Source organism: Stomoxys calcitrans, chromosome 4, assembly GCF_963082655.1.
Source record: "Stomoxys calcitrans chromosome 4, idStoCalc2.1, whole genome shotgun sequence".
Taxonomy (NCBI): Eukaryota; Metazoa; Arthropoda; class Insecta; order Diptera; family Muscidae; genus Stomoxys; species Stomoxys calcitrans.
This window is the reverse complement of record NC_081555.1, coordinates 37,769,164-37,793,875: the sequence shown is the minus strand read 5'-3', so window position 1 is coordinate 37,793,875 and position 24,712 is coordinate 37,769,164. Positions and strand designations below refer to the sequence as shown.

The 24,712-nt window shown below is 34.4% G+C and overlaps 2 protein-coding genes across 3 annotated transcripts in view; one reads left to right on the top strand and one right to left on the bottom strand.

Annotated features, from left to right (window-relative positions):
* Positions 1-8,768: 8,768 nt before the first annotated feature.
* On the bottom strand, positions 8,769-9,984 carry LOC106083553 (calcyclin-binding protein). The gene is made up of 3 exons (XM_013246642.2): positions 9,856-9,984; positions 9,636-9,799; positions 8,769-9,552 (listed from the first exon to the last, which is right to left on the bottom strand). The coding sequence occupies exons 1-3, from the start codon at positions 9,871-9,873 to the stop codon at positions 9,054-9,056; spliced, it is 681 nt and encodes a 226-aa protein (XP_013102096.1). The 5' UTR covers positions 9,874-9,984; the 3' UTR covers positions 8,769-9,053.
* Positions 9,985-17,225: 7,241 nt separating this feature from the next.
* Positions 17,226-24,712, top strand: part of LOC106083569 (transcriptional activator cubitus interruptus) — a 28,189-nt gene continuing 20,702 nt past the window's right edge. For both annotated transcript variants that reach the window (XM_013246683.2, XM_013246682.2), the window contains exons 1-5: positions 17,226-17,776; positions 17,962-18,113; positions 18,232-18,444; positions 18,518-18,566; positions 24,318-24,700. In XM_013246683.2, coding sequence (XP_013102137.2) covers positions 18,550-18,566; positions 24,318-24,700 — 400 coding nt within the window. In that variant the 5' untranslated portion in view covers positions 17,226-17,776; positions 17,962-18,113; positions 18,232-18,444; positions 18,518-18,549. The remainder of the gene's footprint in view (positions 17,777-17,961; positions 18,114-18,231; positions 18,445-18,517; positions 18,567-24,317; positions 24,701-24,712) is intronic.

Below are 24,712 nucleotides of genomic sequence, written 5' to 3'. Positions count from 1 at the left end.
CGGATTTAATGGCTCGATCATCTGTTTTCCCTTTATAAAATCAGCTGACGATGGCTTGATCATCTGTTTTCCCTTTATAAAATCAGCTGACGAGAGCCTTAAATCCAGATTTAATGTCTTGATCATCTGTTTTCCTTTTATAAAAACAGCTGAGGAGAGCCCTAAATCCAGATTTAAGGGCTCAATCATATGTTTTCCCTTCATAAAATCAGCTGACGAGAGCCTTAAATCCGGATTATTGGCTCGATCATCTGTTTTCACTTTATAAAATCAGCTGACGAGAGCCTTAAATCCGTTTCAAATGGTTAGATCATCTGTTTTCCTTTTATAAAATCAGCTGACGAGAGCCTTAAATCCGGATAAAATGGCTTGATCATATGTTTTCGCTTTATAAAATCAGCTGACGAGAGCCTTATATCCGGATTTAATAGCTCGATCATTTGTTTTCCCTTTATAAAATCAGATTTAATGGCTCGATCATCTGTTTTCCCTTTTCCCTTCCTTTATAAAATCAGCTGAAGAGAGCCTTAAATCCAGATTTAATGGCTCGATCATCTGTTTTCCTTTTATAAAATCAGCTGACCAGAGACTTAAATCCAGATTTAATGGCTCGATCATTTGTTTTTCCTTTTTCCCTTCATAAAATGAGCTCACGAGAGCCTTAAATCCGGATTTAAGGGCTCGATAATCTGTTTTCCCTTTATAAAATCAACTGAGGAAAGCCTTAAATCCAGATTTAATGGCTCGATCATCTGTTTACCCTTTATAAAATCAGCTGACGGGAGCCTTAAATCCGGATTCAATGGCTTGAATATCTGTTTTCACTTTATAAAATCAGCTGACGGGGGCTTTTAACCCAGATTTAATGGCTCGATCATCTGTTTTCCCTTTATAAAATCAGCTGATGAGAGCTTTAATCCGGATTTCCCTTTATGAAATCAGCTGAGGAGAGCCTTAAATCCAGATTTAATGGCTCGATCATCTGTTTTTCCCTTTTCCCTTTATAAAATCAGCTGATGGAGAGCCTCAAATCCAGATTTAACGGCTCGATCATCTGTTTCCCCTTTTTTCCTTTATAAAATCAGCTGAGAAGACGCTTAAATCCAGATTTAATGGCTCGATCATCTGTTTCCCCTTTTTTCCTTTATAATCAGCTGAGAAGAGCCTTAAATCCAGATTTAGTGGCTCGATCATCTGTTTTCCCTTTATAAAAATCAGCTGCGGAGAGCCTTAATTCCGGATTTAATGACTCGATCATATGTTTTCCCTTATGAAATCAGCTGAGGAGAGCCTTAAATCCAGATTTAACGGCTCAATCATCTGTTTTCACTTTATAAAATCAGCTCACGTCAGCTTTAAATCCAGATTTAATGGCTCGATTATCTGTTTTCCCTCGATCATCTGTTTTATAAAATCAGCTGACGAGAGCCTTAAATCCAGATTTAATGGTTCGATCATCTGATTTCCTTTTATAAAATCAACTGGCGAGAGCCTTAAATCCGGATTCAATGACTCGATCATTTGTTTTCCCTTTATAAAATCAGATTTAATGGCTCGATCATCTGTTTTCCCTTTATAAATACGGATTTAATGGCTCGATCATCTGTTTTCACTTTATATAATCAGCTGACAAGGACCTTAAATCCGGATTTAATGGCTCGATCATCTGTTTTTCTCTTATAAAATCAGCTGACGAGAGCCTTAAATCCGGATTTAATGGCTCGATCATCTATTTTCACTTCATAAAATCAGCTGACGAGAGCTTTTAACCCAGATTTAATGTCTCGATCATCTGTTTTCCTTTATTAAAAACAGCTGAGGAGAGCCCTAAATCCAGATTTAAGGGCTCGGTCATCTGTTTTCCCTTTATAAAATCAGCTGACGAGAGCCTTTAAACCGGATTTAATGAGCAGTGTAAACGGGGTTTAAAGTAGCTTTGAAATAGGTTTATTTGACAGATTTCCTTTATGGAACTGTCAAATAAACCCGTTTTAAGTCTACATAAAGTTTTTTTTTCATAATTTCATGTGTATTTGAGGTGAATGAAATATAACGACTGTTTTTTTTTTTGTTTTCTCATACCAATCACATATAGTCTATTCGTATATATAGAATTTTATTATCGAAATATTTTATTTTTATTATTTTTAATTATTTTGAATTAAAACAAACTATTTTTTTAGTTAATTTATATTTTAAAAGAGAAAAAAAAAACAAAAAGTTTCCTAATTGTCCAACACACAAGGAATTTTATTTTTTAAGAAAACCCAAAAACATGGATTATAGCTAAAAAAAAAGATCAAATCAACATTCCTTTTATAGATTAAAAAAAACAACAACAACTTCTTATGACAGCTTATATATATATACACATATATATAACTCTATACACCACTATATTTAAAAAAAATCCTGCTGCAGTCCTTTTGGGATGAAGAGTCTATTCAAATACTAGTTATAAGTATTAATTGTAATACATTTTAGTCCATTTTTCAGCAAAGTATTTCCTAGTATTTCATAGAATTTCCTAGAATTTCTCTTTTTTTTCGTCAAATTGTTTTTGTTTCCTTTTGCAAAACGGTTTCTTTTGAAAAGACATGATTAGTTTTCTAATAAATAAATAAAATGCATATTATTATTTAAATAAATATACATATACAGACTCTGATAAACAAACATCTATAACATACATATTAAAAACTTTAAGTTAATTTAAGTGTGCCGTTGTAGAAAAAGAAAGGAAAAATCAATACATCCACATACTGTCCACATACAGTCCACATTTTTATATATAAAAAAAAATATGTGTTTAGAGAATTATATATAATTTTTGTTTTAGTATAATCAAAAAAAGACAAACACCGCATTGGTCCATAAAGTTTGATGTATGTATACATATATTGATAAAAAATTCAAATTCCGTTAAAAACTTTCCAAATTAAAAAAATACATAGAAAATTTCCATTCCATGTTTAACTTAGGCTTCATTTTTTTTGGTTTCAAGAACATCCATCAATATGTACATACATACCGACTACACTTTATTTTTTAATGCGCCCAACGTCCACTCATTGCATTTGTAAATTTTTATTATTTTCTACCAAACACCACAAGCATATATTTTTTTTTTTGTAATTTTAGTTACATATCTGGTTTTGAAATGAAATAAAATATTCCATAATTTAATGTTCATACAATATATTTCATATATTTATCGAAATAAAAACTGAATACTAATCTTAAAAAAAAACTTCTTCAAATGTTTTTTTAATGAAAAATGAAAAGTTTAAAGCTCCCGCAATGCAAGGTTAAGTACAAAGGAAAGTGTTATATAAACTGACAAACTGAAAAGTAGTCATACTGTAATACAATGATTCAATTTTCCTCTTTAACAAAGACAAGGTGAAAGTTTTGTATAGTTTCCATTAACCGAAAAACGTGCTGGCAGAAGTTACAACTATTTTATAACAGTTTAGTTAATTATCCGATAACTGTTATAATGTTCTACAGCAAACAGAAAAGTATTATAAAAACATAAATATACATATACGGGCGGTTTGAAAAGTTTCTACAGTATTTTTATAACAGTTAAATCAATTATACGATAACTGTTATACAATAATATATTTTCAATATTTGTTTAACATAAGTATGCCTTTGATAAATAGTAAATATAAATATTGAATTGTTATGCGATACATAGAAGTGTTATAAAATGTACCAAGGAGTCCGAAAAATATGACATTGAAAAGTAGTCATACTGTTATACAATAATTTTAATTTATTTTTTAAAAAAGTGTTATAAAAATGTGAGTTTAATAATATGCCAGACAGCGTGAAAGTTTGTAATGTTATACAGCATACAAAAAATTGTTGTAAAAGCATACATATACATATATAGGGGCAGTTTGAAAAGTTCATACAGTATTTTTATTGCAGTTAATCAATTATCCGATAACTGTTATACAATAACATATTTTTTAAATGTGTTTAATATGAGTATGCCTTTGATAAATAAAGGGTGATTTTTTTGAGGTTAGGATTTTCATGCATTAGTATTTGACAGATCACGTGGGATTTCAGACATGGTGTCAAAGAGAAAGATGCTCAGTATGCTTTGACATTTCATCATAAATAGACTTACTAACGAGCAACGCTTGCAAATCATTGAATTTTATTACCAAAATCAGTGTTCGGTTCGAAATGTGTTCATTCACCGTAACGTTGCGTCCAACAGCATCTTTGAAAAAATACGGTCCAATGATTCCACCAGCGTACAAACCACACCAAACAGTGCATTTTTCGGGATGCATGGGCAGTTCTTGAACGGCTTCTGGTTGCTCTTCACTCCAAATGTGGCAATTTTGCTTATTTACGTAGCCATTCAACCAGAAATGAGCCTCATCGCTGAACAAAATTTGTCAAAATTTGAACACATTTCGAACCGAACACTGATTTTGGTAATAAAATTCAATGATTTGCAAGCGTTGCTCGTTAGTAAGTCTATTCATGATGAAATGTCAAAGCATACTGAGCATCTTTCTCTTTGATACCATGTCTGAAATCCCACGTGATCTGTCAAATACTAATGCATGAAAATCCTAACCTCAAAAAAATCACCCTTTATAAATATTGAACGGTTATGTGGTACACAAGTGTTATAAAATGTACCAGGGAGTACGAAAAGTATGACATTGAGAGTAGTCATACAGTTATACAATAATTTAAATTTACTTTTTAACAAAGTGTTATACAAATATGCCCCACAACGTGAAAAGTCTGTTTAGTTTCAATACGCAGAAAAACGAGCAGAAAAAATTTACAATTATTTTATTACAGTTCAGATTATCATCCGATAACTGTTATAATGTAATACAGGCTGCACAAAATTATTATAAAAACATAAATATACATATATGGCAGTTTTAAAAGTTCTTACAGTATTTTTATAACAGTTACATCAATTATCCGATAACTGTTATACAATAATATATTTGTATATATATAAAAAATATATATATATAATATATATATAAAATGTACCAACCAGAGAGTCCGAAAAGTATGACATTGAAAAGTAGTCATACTGTTATACAGGATTCACTAATAGAAGGTTAGGTCACATGTAAAAACATAAAGTGGATAGGCCCCATAAACATCATTAAGGATGTCAAATCTGACGATTGAAAATGTCATCATATAGGAGAAAACGTAAACAAAGAATGAATGTAAATGTAAATGAATGAATGAATTCAGTGAATCCTGACTGTTATACAATAATTTAAATTTACTTTTTAACAAAGTATTATACAAATATGATAAGATTTACAAATGCGTTATTACAAAATTTCCTATAGAAATGAAATTTTGACAAAATTTCCTATAGAAATTAAATTTTGACAAAATTTCCTATAGAAATGAAATTTTGACAAAATTTCCTATACAAATGAAATTTTGACAAAATTTTCTATTGAAATGAAATTTTGACAAAATTTCCTATAGAAATGAAATTTTGACAAAATTTCCTATAGAAATGAAATTTTGACAAAATTTCCTATAGAATGAAATTTTGACAAAATTTCCTATAGAAATGAAATTTTGACAAAATTTCCTATAGAAATGAAATTTTGACAAAATTTCCTATAGAAATGAAATTTTGACAAAATTTCCTATAGAAATGAAATTTTGACAAAATTTCCTATAGAAATGAAATTTTGACAAAATTTCCTATAGAAATGAAATTTTGACAAAATTTCCTATAGAAATGAAATTTTGACAAAATTTCCTATAGAAATGAAATTTTGACAAAATTTCATATAGAAATGAAATTTTGACAAAATTTTCTTTAAAAATGAAAATTTGACAAAGTTTCCTATAGAAATGAAATTTTGACAAAATTTCCTATAGAAATGAAATTTTGACAAAATTTCCTATAGAAATGAAATTTTGACAAAATTTCCTATAGAAATGAAATTTTGACAAAATTTCCTATAGAAATGAAATTTTGACAAAATTTCCTATAGAAATGAAATTTTGACAAAATTTCCTATAGAAATGAAATTTTGACAAAATTTCCTATAGAAATGAAATTTTGACAAAATTTTCTTTAAAAATGAAAATTTGACAAAGTTTCCTATAGAAATGAAATTTTGACAAAATTTCCTATAGAAATGAAATTTTGACAAAATTTCCTATAGAAATGAAATTTTGACAAAATTTCCTATAGAAATGAAATTTTGACAAAATTTCCTATAGAAATGAAATTTTGACAAAATTTCCTATAGAAATGAAATTTTGACAAAATTTCCTATAGAAATGAAATTTTGACAAAATTTCCTATAGAAATGAAATTTTGACAAAATTTCCTATAGAAATGAAATTTTGACAAAATTTCCTATAGAAATGAAATTTTGACAAAATTTCCTATAGAAATTAAATTTTGACAAAATTTCCTATAGAAATGAAATTTTGACAAAATTTCCTATACAAATGAAATTTTGACAAAATTTTCTATTGAAATGAAATTTTGACAAAAATTTCCTATAGAAATTAAATTTTGACAAAATTTCCTATAGAAATGAAATTTTGACAAAATTTCCTATAGAAATGAAATTTTGACAAAATTTCCTATAGAAATGAAATTTTGACAAAATTTCCTATAGAAATGAAATTTTGACAAAATTTCCTATAGAAATGAAATTTTGACAAAATTTCCTATAGAAATGAAATTTTGACAAAATTTCCTATAGAAATGAAATTTTGACAAAATTTCCTATAGAAATGAAATTTTGACAAAATTTTCTATAGAAATGAAATTTTGACAAAATTTCCTATAGAAATGAAATTTTGACAAAATTTCCTATAGAAATGAAATTTTGAGAAAATTTCCTATAGAAATGAAATTTTGAGAAAATTTCCTATAGAAATGAAATTTTGACAAAATTTCCTATAGAAATGAAATTTTGAGAAAATTTCCTATAGAAATGAAATTTTGAGAAAATTTCCTATAGAAATGAAATTTTGACAAAATTTCCTATAGAAATGAAATTTTGACAAAATTTCCTATAGAAATGAAATTTTGACAAAATTTCCTATAGAAATGAAATTTTGACAAAATTTCCTATAGAAATGAAATTTTGACAAAATTTTCTTTAAAAATGAAAATTTGACAAAGTTTCCTATAGAAATGAAATTTTGACAAAATTTCCTATAGAAATGAAATTTTGACAAAATTTCCTATAGAAATGAAATTTTGACAAAATTTCCTATAGAAATGAAATTTTGACAAAATTTCCTATAGAAATGAAATTTTGACAAAATTTCCTATAGAAATGAAATTTTGACAAAATTTCCTATAGAAATGAAATTTTGACAAAATTTCCTATAGAAATGAAATTTTGACAAAATTTCCTATAGAAATGAAATTTTGACAAAATTTCCTATAGAAATGAAATTTTGACAAAATTTCCTATAGAAATGAAATTTTGACAAAATTTCCTATAGAAATGAAATTTTGACAAAATTTCCTATAGAAATGAAATTTTGACAAAATTTCCTATAGAAATGAAATTTTGACAAAATTTCCTATAGAAATTAAATTTTGACAAAATTTCCTATACAAATGAAATTTTGACAAAATTTCCTATACAAATGAAATTTTGACAAAATTTTCTATTGAAATGAAATTTTGACAAAAATTTCCTATAGAAATTAAATTTTGACAAAATTTCCTATAGAAATGAAATTTTGACAAAATTTCCTATAGAAATGAAATTTTGACAAAATTTCCTATACAAATGAAATTTTGACAAAATTTCCTATAGAAATGAAATTTTGACAAAATTTCCTATAGAAATGAAATTTTGACAAAATTTCCTATAGAAATGAAATTTTGACAAAATTTCCTATAGAAATGAAATTTTGACAAAATTTCCTATAGAAATTAAATTTTGACAAAATTTCCTATAGAAATGAAATCTTGACAAAATTTCCTATAGAAATGAAATTTTGACAAAATTTCCTATAGAAATGAAATTTTGACAAAATTTCCTAAGAAATGAAATTTTGACAAAATTTCCTATAGAAATGAAATTTTGACAAAATTTCCTATAGAAATGAAATTTTGACAAAATTTCCTATAGAAATGAAATTTTGACAAAATTTCCTATAGAAATTAAATTTTGACAAAATTTCCTATAGAAATGAAATTTTGACAAAATTTCTTATAGAAATGAAATTTTGACAAAATTTCCTATAGAAATGAAATTTTGACAAAATTTCCTATAGAAATGAAATTTTGACAAAATTTCCTATAGAAATGAAATTTTGACAAAATTTCCTATAGAAATGAAATTTTGACAAAATTTCCTATAGAAATGAAATTTTGACAAAATTTCCTATAGAAATGAAATTTTGACAAAATTTCCTATAGAAATGAAATTTTGACAAAATTTCCTATAGAAATGAAATTTTGACAAAATTTCCTATAGAAATGAAATTTTGACAAAATTTCCTACAGAAATGAAATTTTGACAAAATTTCCTACAGAAATGAAATTTTGACAAAATTTCCTATAGAAATGAAATTTTGACAAAATTTCCTATAGAAATGAAATTTTGACAAAATTTCCTATAGAAATGAAATTTTGACAAAATTTCCTATAGAAATGAAATTTTAACAAAATTTCCTATAGAAATGAAATTTTGACAAAATTTCCTATAGAAATGAAATTTTGACAAAATTTCCTATAGAAATGAAATTTAGCGAAATTTGTTCTGTATTTTTATTGACACTAAAAATATGATCTATGGCTAATAAAGTATTTATGAAACGAAAGTAATAATGTGGAATCAATAAATATTTGTACAATGCAGTTGTTTAAAGTTTAATAAGGGATGTTGCCCTACCAATAGCAATGTTTTCGTTTCAATTACCCGTTTATATTGGCTCTTCGAAGAGCAAAATAGAAAGAATTGTACATAAAACAATTCAAAAAAAGAACTCTAAGATTCATATGATACATGTTGTAAACATGGCGACGTAATGATTTTTTCTTAACTTAAAGACTCTAAAGGATTATGATCTCCTCCTTTTGCAATTTTTTCTTGACTTTCCGTCCAAGCTTTGGCAATCATTTGTTTTGTCGTTGAATCTCCTTGATTGTACATTTTCTTCATGATATTAACCAAAGCATCGGAAGGGTTTTCGCTACTTTGCTTCAATTCGTGATCAGCTTGATCTTTGAGACGCTTTTCGATCGAAGTCAGACATGGCCAGTGTTGGCCTTCAAGGGTTTTCTTCATGTAAATCGCCACCATGTCTGTTTTAACTTTGCGATAGCTCTTTGCAACGTCGATGGGATGTAGCAAGTTGTTAACCACCAAGACATGGTCTTTGCCATTGAAATTGTTTATATTCAAATTCAAAGAGTTTTCGGTGAAATGTATAACTACCGATGATTCATCGATATTTTGGATACCAGCCAATGTAACAAATATTTTCACGAACTTGTCACTTTGATCCCAACCGTATTCTTTCAGCTCGACGTAGAATCTATTGCAAGAAAAAAACACGTTGTAGCAAACAAACACAACAAAGAAATGTGGTCTTGAGAAGTAAAAAAAATTGTCTTCTACCTTTTGGGTCCTGCTTCCTTACGTTCTGCTGCCTGCTTTTCCTTCATTTCCAGATTAACAATCTCACGATCCACTTCAGCTTTTGCTTTTACCAAGGCATCCTTGACACGCTTCCTGGTTGCCTCTGCAAGCAATTTGCAGATTTCCTCGGAATCTTTTCGCAGCTGTAAATTACGTTTGTATTGAGTTTTTGATCCTTATTTGAGTTTTTGATCCTTACCTCTTCAGCAAGTGACATTTTGTTTAACCTTTCTCTTTCCTCTTGTTTCACAATAGACAATGTTATAAAATGTGGGAAAAACTGTTTGAAATTCGCGAAGTTTCGTTTTTAATGAAAAAACAATAACATATACCCAAGTAATTGATAACCAAATGGTACCTAATGGAAAAGCGTTCTAAACATGTGGGAATTTTATAACCCAACTGTTGTGAAGAAAATCGTACAACTTGTCTAACTTTGCGTGAACCATCCCTGTTGCCAAGAATATATCATAAAGGGAGAGTTTACACTTAAAGACCTGCACATATCATAGCCAGTAGAGGTACAAAATGTGGACTCACGCGAACAGCTAAAACAGTTGACCAGTTTGATGGTATTACGATGTAAATTCCGTATTTACATACACAGCAAACCACCCCATTTTATTGTACATTCTTTTCGTTTTTGTTTCTCTTTTCTCATTTTACCTTCACACCAGGTTAAGCCAAGCGATCAACCGACATAAAATTTTTTCATTTTTGGCAGTAATTGGCATTGAGGATGTCAACTTGTTTTCTTTTTACATTCATTCTTTGTTTACGTTTCTCCTATATGATGACATTTTCAATCGGCAGATTTGTCATCCTTAATGATGATCATTGGGCCTACCCTCTTTATGTTTTCGTAAGTGACCTAACCTTCTATTAGTGAATCCCGCATGCGCACGTATACACACAAGTTTCGTTGATGTGTTGAGAACAATCTCATTTTTGAATTGACATCTTGATAACGAGATGGCGGATTGCACCATATGATTTGTGGTTGTAGCATGACATAATTACCACTTAGTGTATCGTCAGGATTCACTAATAGAAGGTTAGGTCACATGTAAAAACATAAAGTGGATAGGCCCCATAAACATCATTAAGGATGTCAAATCTGACGATTGAAAATGTCATCATATAGGAGAAAACGTAAACAAAGAATGAATGTAAAAAGAGAACAAGTTGACATCCTCAATGCCAAGTACTGTCAAATAATAAAAAAAAGTATATCGGCTGATCGCTTGGCTTAACCTTATTCAGTGAATCCTGGTGTATCGTAAACAGCTGAGTACAATTTTTTCTCGCGAAGTCCACTACCTGTCAAAGAGTTTTAGTTGTGTGTGTATATTATAGTTAAAAACTATACACACACAAACAACGAGAAATGGCGCGTACTAGTTACATACACAAAATCAGAGTTGCACTACTTACTGTTTTTGACAGTAAATGTACTCAATAGTTTGTTATTGAGCAACTGTCACTACCTGGAAATTTTCCAGGGTTGTAGTACAAATGAGACCACCTTTAATTGTTTCATCATGGACTAAAAGTTAGCTAACTTTGTCCGTCAGATGCACCGGTGCCTTTGTTGTATTACTCAAACAATGTAAACCTACCTATTTTAACATTTTCGCAACTGTTTGGCGAATTTAAACACCTCAAATTGAACAAAATGTTTATGCAACGCAACATAACTCGCTGGTAGCGTTGCTGAACGACATGACGGTGGTCCCAAAAAACTACAAACACATCTGAAATGGTTTGGCGAGTGCAGGCTCGTATTCGACGAAATTCATGATCTGAAAATTTCCAGTGACAGAATGCAACATATGTATATTGAACAAGAACTATCATTCGAAAGAATTTACCATCTCAATCTTCCATCTGCCTTAGAGCCGTGAGCAAGTAAACATTTCGGTCGTGGACCATGAACTTACCAACAAGACTCAGGATAGTCACAAAAAGCATTTGGGTGGTGCTTGGTCTCCAAGAACGAAATTCACACGTAACCTGTTTTCCGCTTCGATATAGTATCCACGTGAATGCTATCCATATCCAACTGGTATACTGCTTGAATTAATGGTGCAGAATTGCACTAGTATTTGCGAAACTTCTGCTGTCAAATATGATTTTAAGTTTTTTGACAATATTTTCGGAACTGTAACACCAACAACTTAAGGAAAAGTTTGGACCTATAATGGTAGATATGGTTTTGTGTTCTGGTGAACAGCGCTTCAAAACTCCACCTACTGTTCGATACATATGTAGGCTTATGCCACTATGGGCATGCACCTAAGCCAGTAATCGGCGTCGACCGGAAAGGCTTCGGGTTAACCAAATTTATTGACGGCAGTCCTCTGGCCATCACCGCCAAATCGTCTACCCTTTCATTTCTTCTTACTCCGTAATGGCCCGCACCCAAACGATACGGATTTTGCCATTCTCAGAAAAGGCGTTATTATTATATATTATTGCCCTTATGACAATTTTACTGTCGGTAATGATGTTCACACTCGACGTCCTCGCGTTAGCACCACACCACTTACGCATTCCGTGATCGCCCGGATCTCCACCGTATTATGGTCAGGCAGTCTAAAAGAGATGTCCGTCCCTGGGTTCTCCCCCAGGCCCACTCTGTCCTATTGCTTTGATCCATCCGTGTTACATGATATTCCAGATGGCAATACTAGGGTTCCGTCAATCCAAGACTGTGCCGATGGCAGCAGTGCCTGGCACTCGGCTTCAAGGTTAATCTCAGATATTCGATCGGAAACCTCTTTCCTTCCTTCCAGGTTTCCTATCGTCGCCTCTATTATACCGCGATGGTATGAGCTGCTCCCATCCTCGATTCATTCTCCCATCGCCTTAAGTCTCATAGCCGCAGTGGCTGCCTCACACTTAATCTGTATGTTAATGGGTCGGATATCTAGAATAGTCTTCAGTGCTCCGCCTATGCCAAGACAACATGTTCTCTGAATCTGTTGTATGGTCCTTATGTTGCACTTTTTCTCCATAGCAGTCTTCCAAACTACTGAGGCGTAGGTAAGTATTGGTCTAATCACGCTCCTGTAGAGCCAGTCGACTATCCTCGGATTCAGACTACATAGTGCCTAACATCTGTGAGCCTTCTCAGTACGCTCCTGAATGTGACATTTCCAATTCAGTTTCCTGTCCAAGATCACACCTTAGTATTTGACCTTGTCAGATATTGAAATCGTCTTATTGAGAAAACGTGGTGAGGAAACGTTGGCTCACCTTCGTCTTCCTCGTGAGCAGGCATATTTCTTCTCTGGGTTAACATTGAGACCTTTGGGTCTAGCCCAGTCATATGCCATATGCAAGACCCTTTCGGCCCTTCTGCATTGCTCGTTCGGATCCTTATCCCTTAGAAGTATTAAAACATCGTCTGCGTAGCAGACGGGTTCAAATTCCTCAGTCAGCATCCGTAATAGTTCATTTATGGGGAGTGGCGATAAAATGCCCCCCTGTGGCGTGCCCTGTGCCACTTTCTCCCTTATATTTATGCCATGCGACACACAATTTATCCACCTGTTCCTTAGCATATGGTTTATCCAGTCTCTAAGGACCGGGTCTACCCAGTACTGTTCTAAGGATTTGATCAGTGTGTCGGTCCGCACATTGTTAAAAGCCCCCTCGATTTCAATGCATACCGCCAGTGTGTACGTTTTGGCATCGAAGGATTCTTCTATTTTATGCACAACCTCGTGCAAGGCAGTCTCCACCGACCTTCCCTTGACATAGGCATGTTGTTTATATTTGAGCAGTTCGCTGGATGTCCTACTCTTTATCATGGTATCCACAATACGTTCCATGGGTTTGTGTAGAAAGGACGTAAGGCTTATGGGTCTGTAGACCTTTGGTGTCGCATAACTTGCCTTGCCGGGCTTGGGTAAAAACACCAATCTTGCCTCCTGCCAGGCTTTTGGAGTGTATGAAAGTCCTATGCACGTTGTGAAAATTTTGGCCAGAAGAGGCGCCAGAAGAGGCGCCAGATAGTCTGCCTATTTCTGTAGTAACGCAGTAAACCATCAGGTCCGGGTGACTTAAATGGGTTGAAGCTCCTCAAGGATTCCTTCACCATAAATTCCGTTATTATAAACTTTCGATCAACGTCATTATTCCAAGATTCCGGTGTCTCCGTGAGTCCCTTCGTATCCTGTGGAAAATGGGTTTTCATCAAAAGCCTCAACATGTCCTCCGTTGTCCCCGGCCGATACGGGATAACTATGAGCATCACACAGCCTGGATCTTTGAGCTCCGACTTATGTGGTGCCCATCGTTATCACGGGAAGCTTAGCTGAAAGCTACCGGGCGCGTCCACAGGTTGCGGATGGTGGAAAGCTCCGTTTTTATTCGGAGTAGCTGCAAATGCGGCCTTGGGCAGTCAGCGATTTTCGAGAGGAAAGTCTCAGTGAGGAGTCAGGTGGCACTGGCTCTTAATTAAATACTGAGTGCCAATGATACTCGAGATGACAAGGCGAGTTATTTGCGCATTTAAATAATCAATGGCCAACATCAGCGTCTCTTCCCAGGTTAGGGGCGAATGGCGGATTTTGGAGCAAGCGGCACGCCACGACGAGGGATACGTGTGCAATCCCACAAACCAATGCGGTTGGGGCGCTTGGCCAGTAACCCGTCCCCGGAAAACTACTATGAGAAACAAAGGAATAGTAAAAACGGCGGAAGCACTGAGTTAGAGTTTGGTCCCTGATGTCTATACCGAACATATTGGACCATATTAAGATATAGCTGGCATATAGACCGATCTGACACTTAAGAGTCTTAAGCCCATATCAGCCGCATTTATTGTCCTTTTGGAACAATGAGTTGCAGTATTGATGTGCAGTTGATGTTCGGACAGAATATGATCAGTATCAGATATATATTTAAATATAGCTGTGATAATCTACCAATCTACTAATTTGAGCCCATTGAAGTAGAATTTTTTACCCGATTTGGTAAAATTTGCTACAGTGGTCAAAATAAAGATTTGGATATTCTGGCATATAGGCGTATTTTTTTCGCAGAAATTTAAAACAGTGTGTTGTACTAGACCTTAAATAAAGCCGTAGGCTCATAAAAACTCTTGTTGTTACCCGAAATTGTCAATATTTAGAATATTGGTCTCCTCAACATCTTTGCCTAATAGAGATCAGTATCACAAACAAAATAATTTCCTGTGTTACTACAAGGTATATTCATTTACAGGCAGTGGCAGTTGCCCAACAACAAAATATTGAGTGCACTGTCTGTCAAAATCAGTGATTAGTACAACTCTGATTTTGAGTATTTTACTACTTCGCGCCATTTTTCGTTATTTGTGTACACACACAACCAAAACTCGTTAATAGATAGCGTATTTTGCGAGAAAAATGTTTACTCAGCTGTTAACGGTACACTACCTGTTAATTATGTCATGGTGTAATGCTATCTTGTTCCATACGCCACTTTATTGAATTTTAGATCAACGCGCTTGAAGTTTGCAAAATGTATTGAAATCTGCCATATTTGGTATATTTACACCTTAATATCTCAAAAACCAAAAAAAGATAATTGAAAATGGCGTACACTGACAGAAAAATGACGTTACTTTGCCAATACCGTTTTTTTTAAGGACATTCTACATCAAAAACATGATAGTCTCTTGCATGACATAATTACCAGGTAAAGAGCTGAGTACCATTGTTTCTCATGAAGTGCACTATCTGTCAATCAGTTTTTGTTGTGTGTATGTATTGTAGTTAAAAACCATTACACACACAAACAACGAAAAATTGCGCGAACTAGTAACATACTCAAAATCAGAGTTGGACTAATCACTGATCTTGATCTTACTGCCACTACCAGTAAATGAATAACTTGGAATGTCTGAGAACTGGCCTGTTCGCACGGCACTGTTTTTTGGGGTTTTTTCCGTTTTGCACGATTGAACAAAAAATGTTTTTACTTTTCTTGTACGTGTGCAGAAAGTGTGCACACATGAGTAGATAATATGCGAAAAAGAAGATAACAAGAAAGAGAATACAAACAGAAATCTGTCAGTCAAATCTGGCAGGCTTCTAACAGCTGTCGGCTTTAATTAATTCAGCCATGCCAAAAATCCTAAAATGTACACGACCCATTAAGTGTGAACGCCCATTAAAGCCGCAAAAATTTGAATGTTAATTAATCCATGTCAAACAATTCAAATAATTAGACGATTAAACTAAAGCATATATGGTTAATATTGGGTTTAAGTTTGCACAAATCTGTTTTGTTAGCAATTTTTTTCAATATTTTTATTTTGTTATATTTGATTTTTTTTGTGACCACTGTTTCACCATCAATATTAGTACTGTTATAATCGTTATTAAAAATAACAATCATTTGCAAGCCGGTGCCGTAATGATTCTCCTTCCCTTATTTGGTTAATCTTTTTCACATATTACTTTTAATATACTACTGGAATTTAGCATAATTTATGTAAAAAGTATGTGTAATTATTCAAATGCGGTGTGTAGGCCTTGAATTACCGCGCTTCTGTAAGTATGGCAACCTGATAAATACGATATTGCCATATTATAGAATGTGTACAACAACAACTATTGTGATGTGCGTTTTATTTTTAGGCCTATAATGGCTTAATTAATGTTGGCTTTAAAACACACAAACACAATCACGACCAATACAGGGTTGCCATTTCTATGATAATGTGTAAGTATGTGGCATTCTATTCCCGAAAAATGCCCTGCGTATATGAAATGCATGTTTTCCATGAAATCTTTATATAAACAAAATTAAATCAAATTAAATAAAAATTAAAAAAAAAAAAATTAAAACAATTTAGCTGCCGTAGAACTGTCCATACTCAGGCATGTCAATATAACACAATGCATTAAATACAAGTTCATATATGTACATATATATTTATGAAACCTTTAGACTTTTATGGTTAAATTTGATATATTTTATTTAAATTGTACCAACATGTGTAAAATTTTATAGAATACATGTTTTGTATATACAAATTTTTATAATTTTTTTTATTATTATTCATTAACGACCGTACAAAACTTAATAAAGCCTTAAAATAGGTTTAGTTGACAGATTTTCTTTAGAGAATTGCCATATCAAATATATATAAAGTTTTATTATTACCGGTGTAAAACTTAATACAGTTTTATAGTAGGTTTATTTGACAGTTCTATAAAGGATATCTATCAAATATGCCTACTTTAACGCTACATTAAGTTTTGCGAATACGGGCATACCTTTTTTACCCTATATCTACCTTTGCATATTCTTTTCAATTATCCCGTTCCCGTTTATTCAGCCCTTTATGCTTTTACATTTATAAGGGTATTGGCAACTCTTTTAAGAAGAAACACGAAAAAATTTAAACAGGTTTATTTTGACGATCTTTGAAAATATCCTCCGTCACGTCACGCCTTCATTTCTTCTCTAGCTGGTAGCTGGTGGATGCCAAAGAGTTTAAACTTGCAATGAGATGACGTCCCTCTCTCTCAAGGTTTTTAATTGGATGCCAGCGCAAATGTTTCAATTAATTAACACGAAACTGAAACAGGTTATGTAGAGTGCCCAACTGGGCCATGTTAAATGCTGTGCACCATTGAAGTTCCACAACAAACTTCTTACCGCCACTCAACTCTAAACGGGGGAAAAATGAGAGCGAACGGCCTACCATCGTATAGAGAGAGATCTTGTACCAAAACAAAGAGCGCGACGAAACATCTTTATAATGCTGCGATGACATCTCTCTAACAACTCAATTATCTTCTGTATACCTACACACATATTAGTGTTGTTTTTTTTTTATAGCCGATATAATTAAGCCATCACAGCGTCTATTGTATACATACATTCATATGTATTTTCTATTGTTTTTGATCAGCTGCAATTATTTACATTCAACGAAGAAATGGCTAGCAACTCCTTCACACCTTCAACAATTTAGTAAAGTTAAAATACAAAATAGTTGTGCGCAAAATTCTAAATGAAAAGAAGACATTTCCTGGACCGCGAGATAAGTTCATTAACGCCGACAGCGCTCTATCAAATTACACGCAACGACGACGGAAGACATGATCAGATGAAAGGTAATCATAATAATGTAACATGCTAACAAAGTGTTATACATACTACATGGAGGTATTGGATTTATGTACATGGGAATAGCAGCGACAACAGTCCAGTCCATGAGCTACGCAAACGTGAAGGCTTGAAGTTTTTATTATTTCTTGTTTTTTTTTTTATTATTTTGTAAATTATTCCTCCCTCGAAGCGTGCATTGTGACAACGCGGTGACAACCAAAAGAACAAAGTGATCATTTCTTTGAATTCCATTCGGCCACAAAATTTATTTAGCTTTTGGATGTGGTCGAAGATTACTCTGGTTACATTTGTCGGTGTTAAAAGGCCTGAAGAAGCGACCAGGTGAGGCGGAAATCTTGTTTTTGTTTCAAAATACATAAATACCTGTATATATGTGAAAGTGAAATTGAAATTATTAATGTTTTCTTATGTATGCATTGGAATTTGTCCACTGATGAAGGATCCCCAAACATTTCGAAGGGCATACAATTGCACAGTGGCCATTTAACAGCAGCTGAGAAGAAAACCACCAAAAATAAGTTATAAAATCTAATTCCAAAGGTTTGGAATCTCAAGAAAAGAATTAACCTTCGTAAAGGCTGTGCATTAATCTTGCTAAGGAGGAAGGTCTATCATTTTCCCACTTGGGCCATACTACAACAGTTGGCCTTAGGTAAAAATTAGACAAAGCAAAGTAGCTTTTCATAAGGTTATTTGCTTTGTTTTTTTCTTCTTAATTTCTATAGGCAAAATTCTATAAATCCCTTAGATTTTTGATATGGCAGACCAATGGCCGTAAGTATTGAAACATATTTCCTCATTTTTATTAACATCTAGTTTTAACAAAAGTTTATTAATAATTTTCATGTTTGTTCATAACTAACCTTCAATTAAATGCCATTCTGAAGATAGTATCCAAAAATAGATCATTTTCCATTCACTAACAAGACAACATCACTATCTAATATCATAAAACTGAACTGAGAGTTCATGTGAAATCTTTCTGGTGTTGTAAATAATTTACATACATATTAAGTTACAAATATTTAAACGATTTTCTCTCCTCTTTTTATTTAGCCTTTTGTTTTTCCAAAGTCTTCCAAATATTCAAGAATTGATTTTTTTTAAGTGACCCATAACCCAATGTAGGTCAGCAATTAGAAAACTATCAAGAGGTTATACATGTATGCTTGCCCACCATAATCTGGCAAGGAATAACCATTGGAGTAGTTTAGATGGCGATGGACAAAACACAGTTCCAAATCCTTTCAGTTCAAGGCACTCAGATCGTATATAGTAGCACCTATGTTGACGCCTGCCTTGACGAAGTTGAGAATTTGGAAATATCTTTTGGATCTGCTTTGCTTTTGCTAGAGGTTAAGTCAATGGAGCTCTTGTAGCACAATGAGCTGCCAAATGGCAGGAAGTGTGGCATCTGTTCTGAAGAAGTTAGGATATTTAATGTTTATTCTGCTTGTGATCGACTTTTGCTCGGAGTGAAGTTCGATTTGATAGTAGGAATATGGCTAAGGATAAATACGTCCCTAAGTATAAATCCATCCCTAAGTGTAAATACGTCCCTAAGTATAAATACGTCCCTATGTATTAATACGTCCCTATGTATAAATACGTCCCTTTTCGGCACGGGAAAACTATGATGATCACACAGGCTAGAACTTTCAGCTCCGATCTGTGTTGTGTTCATTGCTATCACGAAAATAACGATTTGATAGTAGGAATATCGCTAAGGATAAATACGACCCTAATTATAAATACGTCCCTTTTCGGCACGGGAAAACTATGAGCATCACACAGGCTAGAACTTTCAGTCTCAGTGAAAGCCGAGCTGCACCGGCTCTTGCATAAACACTGAATGGACTATGATCCTCGATATGACAAGGCGAGTTGTTGGCGCCTTTAAATAAGCAATGACCATCATGTTCCCACGGTTATCGGTTCTTTGGACTGGAATGAGCTTGCTCATCTATAGGAGCTAGGCGACTATCGCCAACTCCACCTATAGACTTTTGGATACAACAACGTCCCTTTTCAACCTTATCTAACCTAGTTTTAGGTTTCAGTTGAATGGATACTTCGCAATAAAAGTGGTTTCATTCGGAGGCCAGTTTATCCCATTGTGATACCCCAGCGAAAATGGAAGTGTAGGTGAAAAAAAAAACTAGATAGAGAGATGAAGAAATATTAGAACAAAGAAGTATATATCTCCACCGTATGTCAGAGGTTAGCATATCCGCTTGGGTTTGAATCCTGGCGAGACCATCAGTAAAAAATTTCAGCGGAGGTTTTCCCCTCCTAATGCTGACAACATTTGTGAGGTTCTAAGCCATGCAGAAACTTCTCTCCAAAGAGGTGTCGAACTGCAGCACGCCGTTTGGACTCGGCTTATCATTGAGCTTAAAAACTTGAACTGGACTGTACTCATTGATGTATGAGTTGTTTGCCCCTGTTCCTTAGTGGAATGTTCATGGGCAAAATTTGCAATTTGCAGGGAGTACCGCCTTCGTCTACTCTAATTGATGTGTCATTATAATCGAGGATAACCAAGACAGTTCGCAATTTTTTTCAATAAGTTTTAAGTAGCTTGGAGTTCAGTCAGTATCTTTACCGTCCAATTACAGTACATTTAAAGACCGACCGACAGTTATTACGGACATGAATGTGTTTTGACATCAATTTGTAAACTTAATTGCCATAAAAATCTGACTATGACAATGGAGCTAACTTTTTTAGATAAAAAATCCGACTTCTAATATTATTTTGAAATCTCAATCGCTATAGGATTTTGGATTTGATATTATAGTGTATTGTTCGCTCCCTAAAACCCACAACTACAAGCAAAGTGGCATATCAAGCGGGTCTAGACAAGGTTCATGCAGACACGGTAGCAGATGCAAAGAACAGCTACAGTGTGAATGTAGTTCTTAGAAACCGACCGCCATCCATAGCTCCCGAAGATATTGACCTCTCCAGGCAAACCAGAGTAGTTCTGTCTCAATCCGGAAGGTTCAGCCGCTTCTACTACAACAGAACTAGGATTGATGCTTACGTGCGGGATGTGTGCCGCGATTGTGACCTGGGTCCATACGACGCACGTCATCTGTTTAACTGCCCAACTTGACTTAGACCCAGATCTCTCTGAACGCACCCCACCCCGCCTTAGTTGAAGAGTTCCTGTATCTGGATATTCAGCAGAACGATGTGGATGAAACACAAAACACACTGCTGCAACAACAACGACAATAAAGTGCAAAGGTGTTATTCCTAAACTCATTATCTTCTCTTAAAAAAAATGAAGTAGAGTCATGGCCCAGTACTTCATTGGTATAAATGGTTTTTGCAAATTGTAAATTTGCCCATGAACATTTCATACATGAACAGGGGCAAACTTCAATGAGTGCTATCTGATTCAAGTTTAAGCTCAACCTCTTTTTTATAGCCCAATTCGAAATGCATGTCGTAATGTGACATCTCTTTGGGGTGAAGTTTTTACATGGAGTAGTACCTCACAAATGTTGCCATGCTGAAAAATTTTTTCTGATGTTCTCGTCAGGGTATAGACCTTGCGTCCGTTAATAGACGCAGTGTTGGTTTTTAAGCAGCAATCTTATGATAATGAGCTGATCGTCCGCTGGAGCAGATTATGTTACACCAAATCGGGTTTTGTGGGAGAAAGGTCGTTTCGGAACGTAGGTCCGTTTGCTGCTTTGAATATCCTGTTGTTGTTGTCACCGCATTTGTATGAGGACGAGGCAATCTTTCAATTTCCATAGGTGAGTAAGCTCGTTCCGGTCCAATAGGACCAATCGCCATGGGAACGTTATGGCCTTTGGTTATTTAAAGGCGCCAATAACTCGCCTTGTCATATCGAGTACCATAGGCACTCAGTATTTAAGCAAGAGCAGGTACCGGTTGGCCTGCTTTTCCGCGGCTGCTGTTGCAGCTACTCCGTACATGGAGCATCCCACGATCCTCAACCTGTGGGCGCAGATGATGACCGGTAGCTCCCAGTTGAGCTTCTCTTTATGACGATGAACGTACAATCGGCTGCCATGGGATTGTCCTTGAGATTGTGACGATGCAGTGTGTTCTCATACTAATATCTTTTGCGATCAACGCTCAGCCACAAGAAATTTGGCCTGTATTTGATTTGGAAGACGTCGCTTCCCGACCAACGGCACATGCATGGAAACCAAAGAATCCTTTAGATGTCGAATCCATACTTAGAAGATTAAGGCATTGTTATCCCAATATTTTAACCACTAACGGGAAGATTATGGATACGGAGATATACTTATGGGAACGGGAGATATAGGGTATTTGTACTAAAATCTGAGTACCTCCAAGACCTAAAAAAGTCTAAGGGAGTAAGGTGTATAGAAGCGATGGAGTTGGGGATTCTGGATACGCTGTTGGCTACAGCAGTTATATCTAAAGACTTGTTTGAGAAAATATAGCTCGCATGACTATTGATGAGAGTTGTTGTTGCTTTTAAATCTGAAGATTGCAGAGGAGATGCAGTCCTTGGTCATAAACATACCAAAATGTCGATTCCGATATGTAAACTCGGTTACATGTACTAAGTACCAAAGAGAGAATAAATTTCAAGAAACATGATTTTATTGGGTTGCCCAAAAAGTAATTGCGGATTTTTCATATAGTCGGCGTTGACAAATTTTTTCAACGGCTTGTGACTCTGTAATTGCATTCTTTCTTCTGTCAGTTATCAGCTGTTACTTTTAGCTTGCTTTAGAAAAAAGTGTAAAAAAAGTATATTTGATTAAAGTTCATTCTAAAATTTATTAAAAATGCATTTACTTTCTTTTAAATAATCCGCAATTACTTTTTTGGCAACCCAATATTACATGTAACCGTGTTAACATATCGGAATCGACGGAATCGGGTACCAATGAGAGAATAAATTTCAAGAAACATGATTTTATTAATCTATACGCCAAGGAGATCACAAGTAAAACGTGCATAGTTGCTATACAATGAAGGGAGTGCTTTGGTGGTCACATACAACGTCGTCCGTTCAAAGATTCAAATTAGACTATAATGTTAGATATCTGCATCAAAACCAACCTATGACACTATTTTTGGGGTTCCATTGTTTACAATCCAGCACGGAACTTTGAGGTCCGATCTGTGTGGTGTTCTTTGCTGTCACGAGAAGCTTAGTTGCGAGCTACCGGGCGTCCACAGGTTGCGAATAGTGGAATGCTCCATATGGAGTTGCAGCGACGGCAGTCGCGGACAATCAGCGGGATCAAACGGAGAGTCTCAGTGAGAGGTCGGGTGGCACCGGCTCTTGCACAAATACTGTGTTCCTATGATGCTCGATAAGACAAGGCGGGTTATTGGCGCCTTTAAATAGTCTGTTCTCGCGGCGATCGGTGTTTTGGACCGGAATGAGCTTGCTCAACTAAAGGAGCTTGACGAGGATCGCCACCTCCACATGAAAATGTGGTTCCAACAACAACAACAATATTGTTTACCATCCTTCTTGCTGTAATGCGGTGGCAGTTCTGCTTTCAAGCATCGTTCCAAGCCAACCTACTATCAGAGGTGGAGCCCTTGTGCCCAACGGAAAAACCTAAATGGAGTCTAACGCGCCTCGTTTAAATGAATCACTTCCTATGCCCTAAAAGACTATATGGCTTTATAATGTGAAGCGCCATGTAAAACGTCCTCGAAAATGGGGTTGTCTTACATCTTGAGTGAAGATTGCAAATTCCAACCAAATGGAAGTTAGCAAGTTAGATTCCCCTGCAGCCGTTATTTAATTCGTAGCGTAATTTATCGTACCCAGGAAATTCATCTTTGGAGTGATAAAAGTAAATCTTGTGTTTCTAGGAAACTTCAGGGAAATAGACATCGTATGATAGAGGTGTGGTTTTACATTGAAAAGTCTAGTTGCAAAAAATAATTTCGTTTCCCGTTAAAAACTTGTGGTGATGGTGCATTTGCCATAAAACAAAAACCCCTTACTGAATTACTAACCCACTTGTATTGGGTTGCCCAAAAAGTAATTGCGGATTTTTCATATAGTCCGCGTTGACAAATTTTTTCACAGCTTGTGACTCTGTAATTGCATTCTTTCTTCTGTCAGTTATCAGCTGTTACTTTTAGCATGCTTTAGAAAAAAAGTGTAAAAAAAGTATATTTGATTAAAGTTCATTCTAAGTTTTATTAAAAATGCATTTACTTTCTTATAAAAAATCCGCAATTACTTTTTGGGCAACCCATATATTTACATATGTAAAAAAAACCTAATAAGCATATACTTTTAATATTCGACTGAGGAACATATAACACAGTTCCATTTTTTTAACTTTATGCAAACATTCATACATATATTACATATATCATAAAGACTTCCAGTTAAAGAAGTTGCACAATATGGTTCATATCGACTCTTGTTTTTTTAAATTTGTTTTTATGCCGAACTTTCATATTATGTTTATTTTGTGTTTTTATAAATTATTAAAATTAAAAATTCTTTTTCGACACATTCTATACCTCAAGGTATACCGATTTGCAGCATTTAACATCGAGGCGAGCGGCAGCTGTTGCCGCATCGTCTTTCCTCTCACCCCTGTATTCCGTTATGAACTGTTGCAACAACACCGGTGACCCTGGTTTTGGGGCCATGCCCATTTCCAGCACCACCAGAAATCGGGAACATGGTCGCGATTCGCCAAATGCTGTTACCAGCACAACATCAGCTTCCACCGAACCCAAATCGTATGTGTGCGACTCCTCGTCACCCGACATGAAACCCATTACATCTGATGCAAAGGTGCAAAATTCAATACAGTGCCATGAAATGCCGGCCGCCTACAGGATTCCCGGCTACATTGAACATTTATACTCGCTACAGTGCCTTAGTCCCAATGCCTCACTACATGGTATGTACAACT

What these genes read in the sequence shown, in the direction of transcription:
- LOC106083553 (XM_013246642.2), bottom strand. An exon ending in AAGGAAGCAGGACCCAAAAG is followed by an intron (nt 9,553 to 9,635) that starts GTAGAAGACAAT and finishes TTCTTGCAATAG; the next exon opens with ATTCTACGTCGAGCTGAAAG.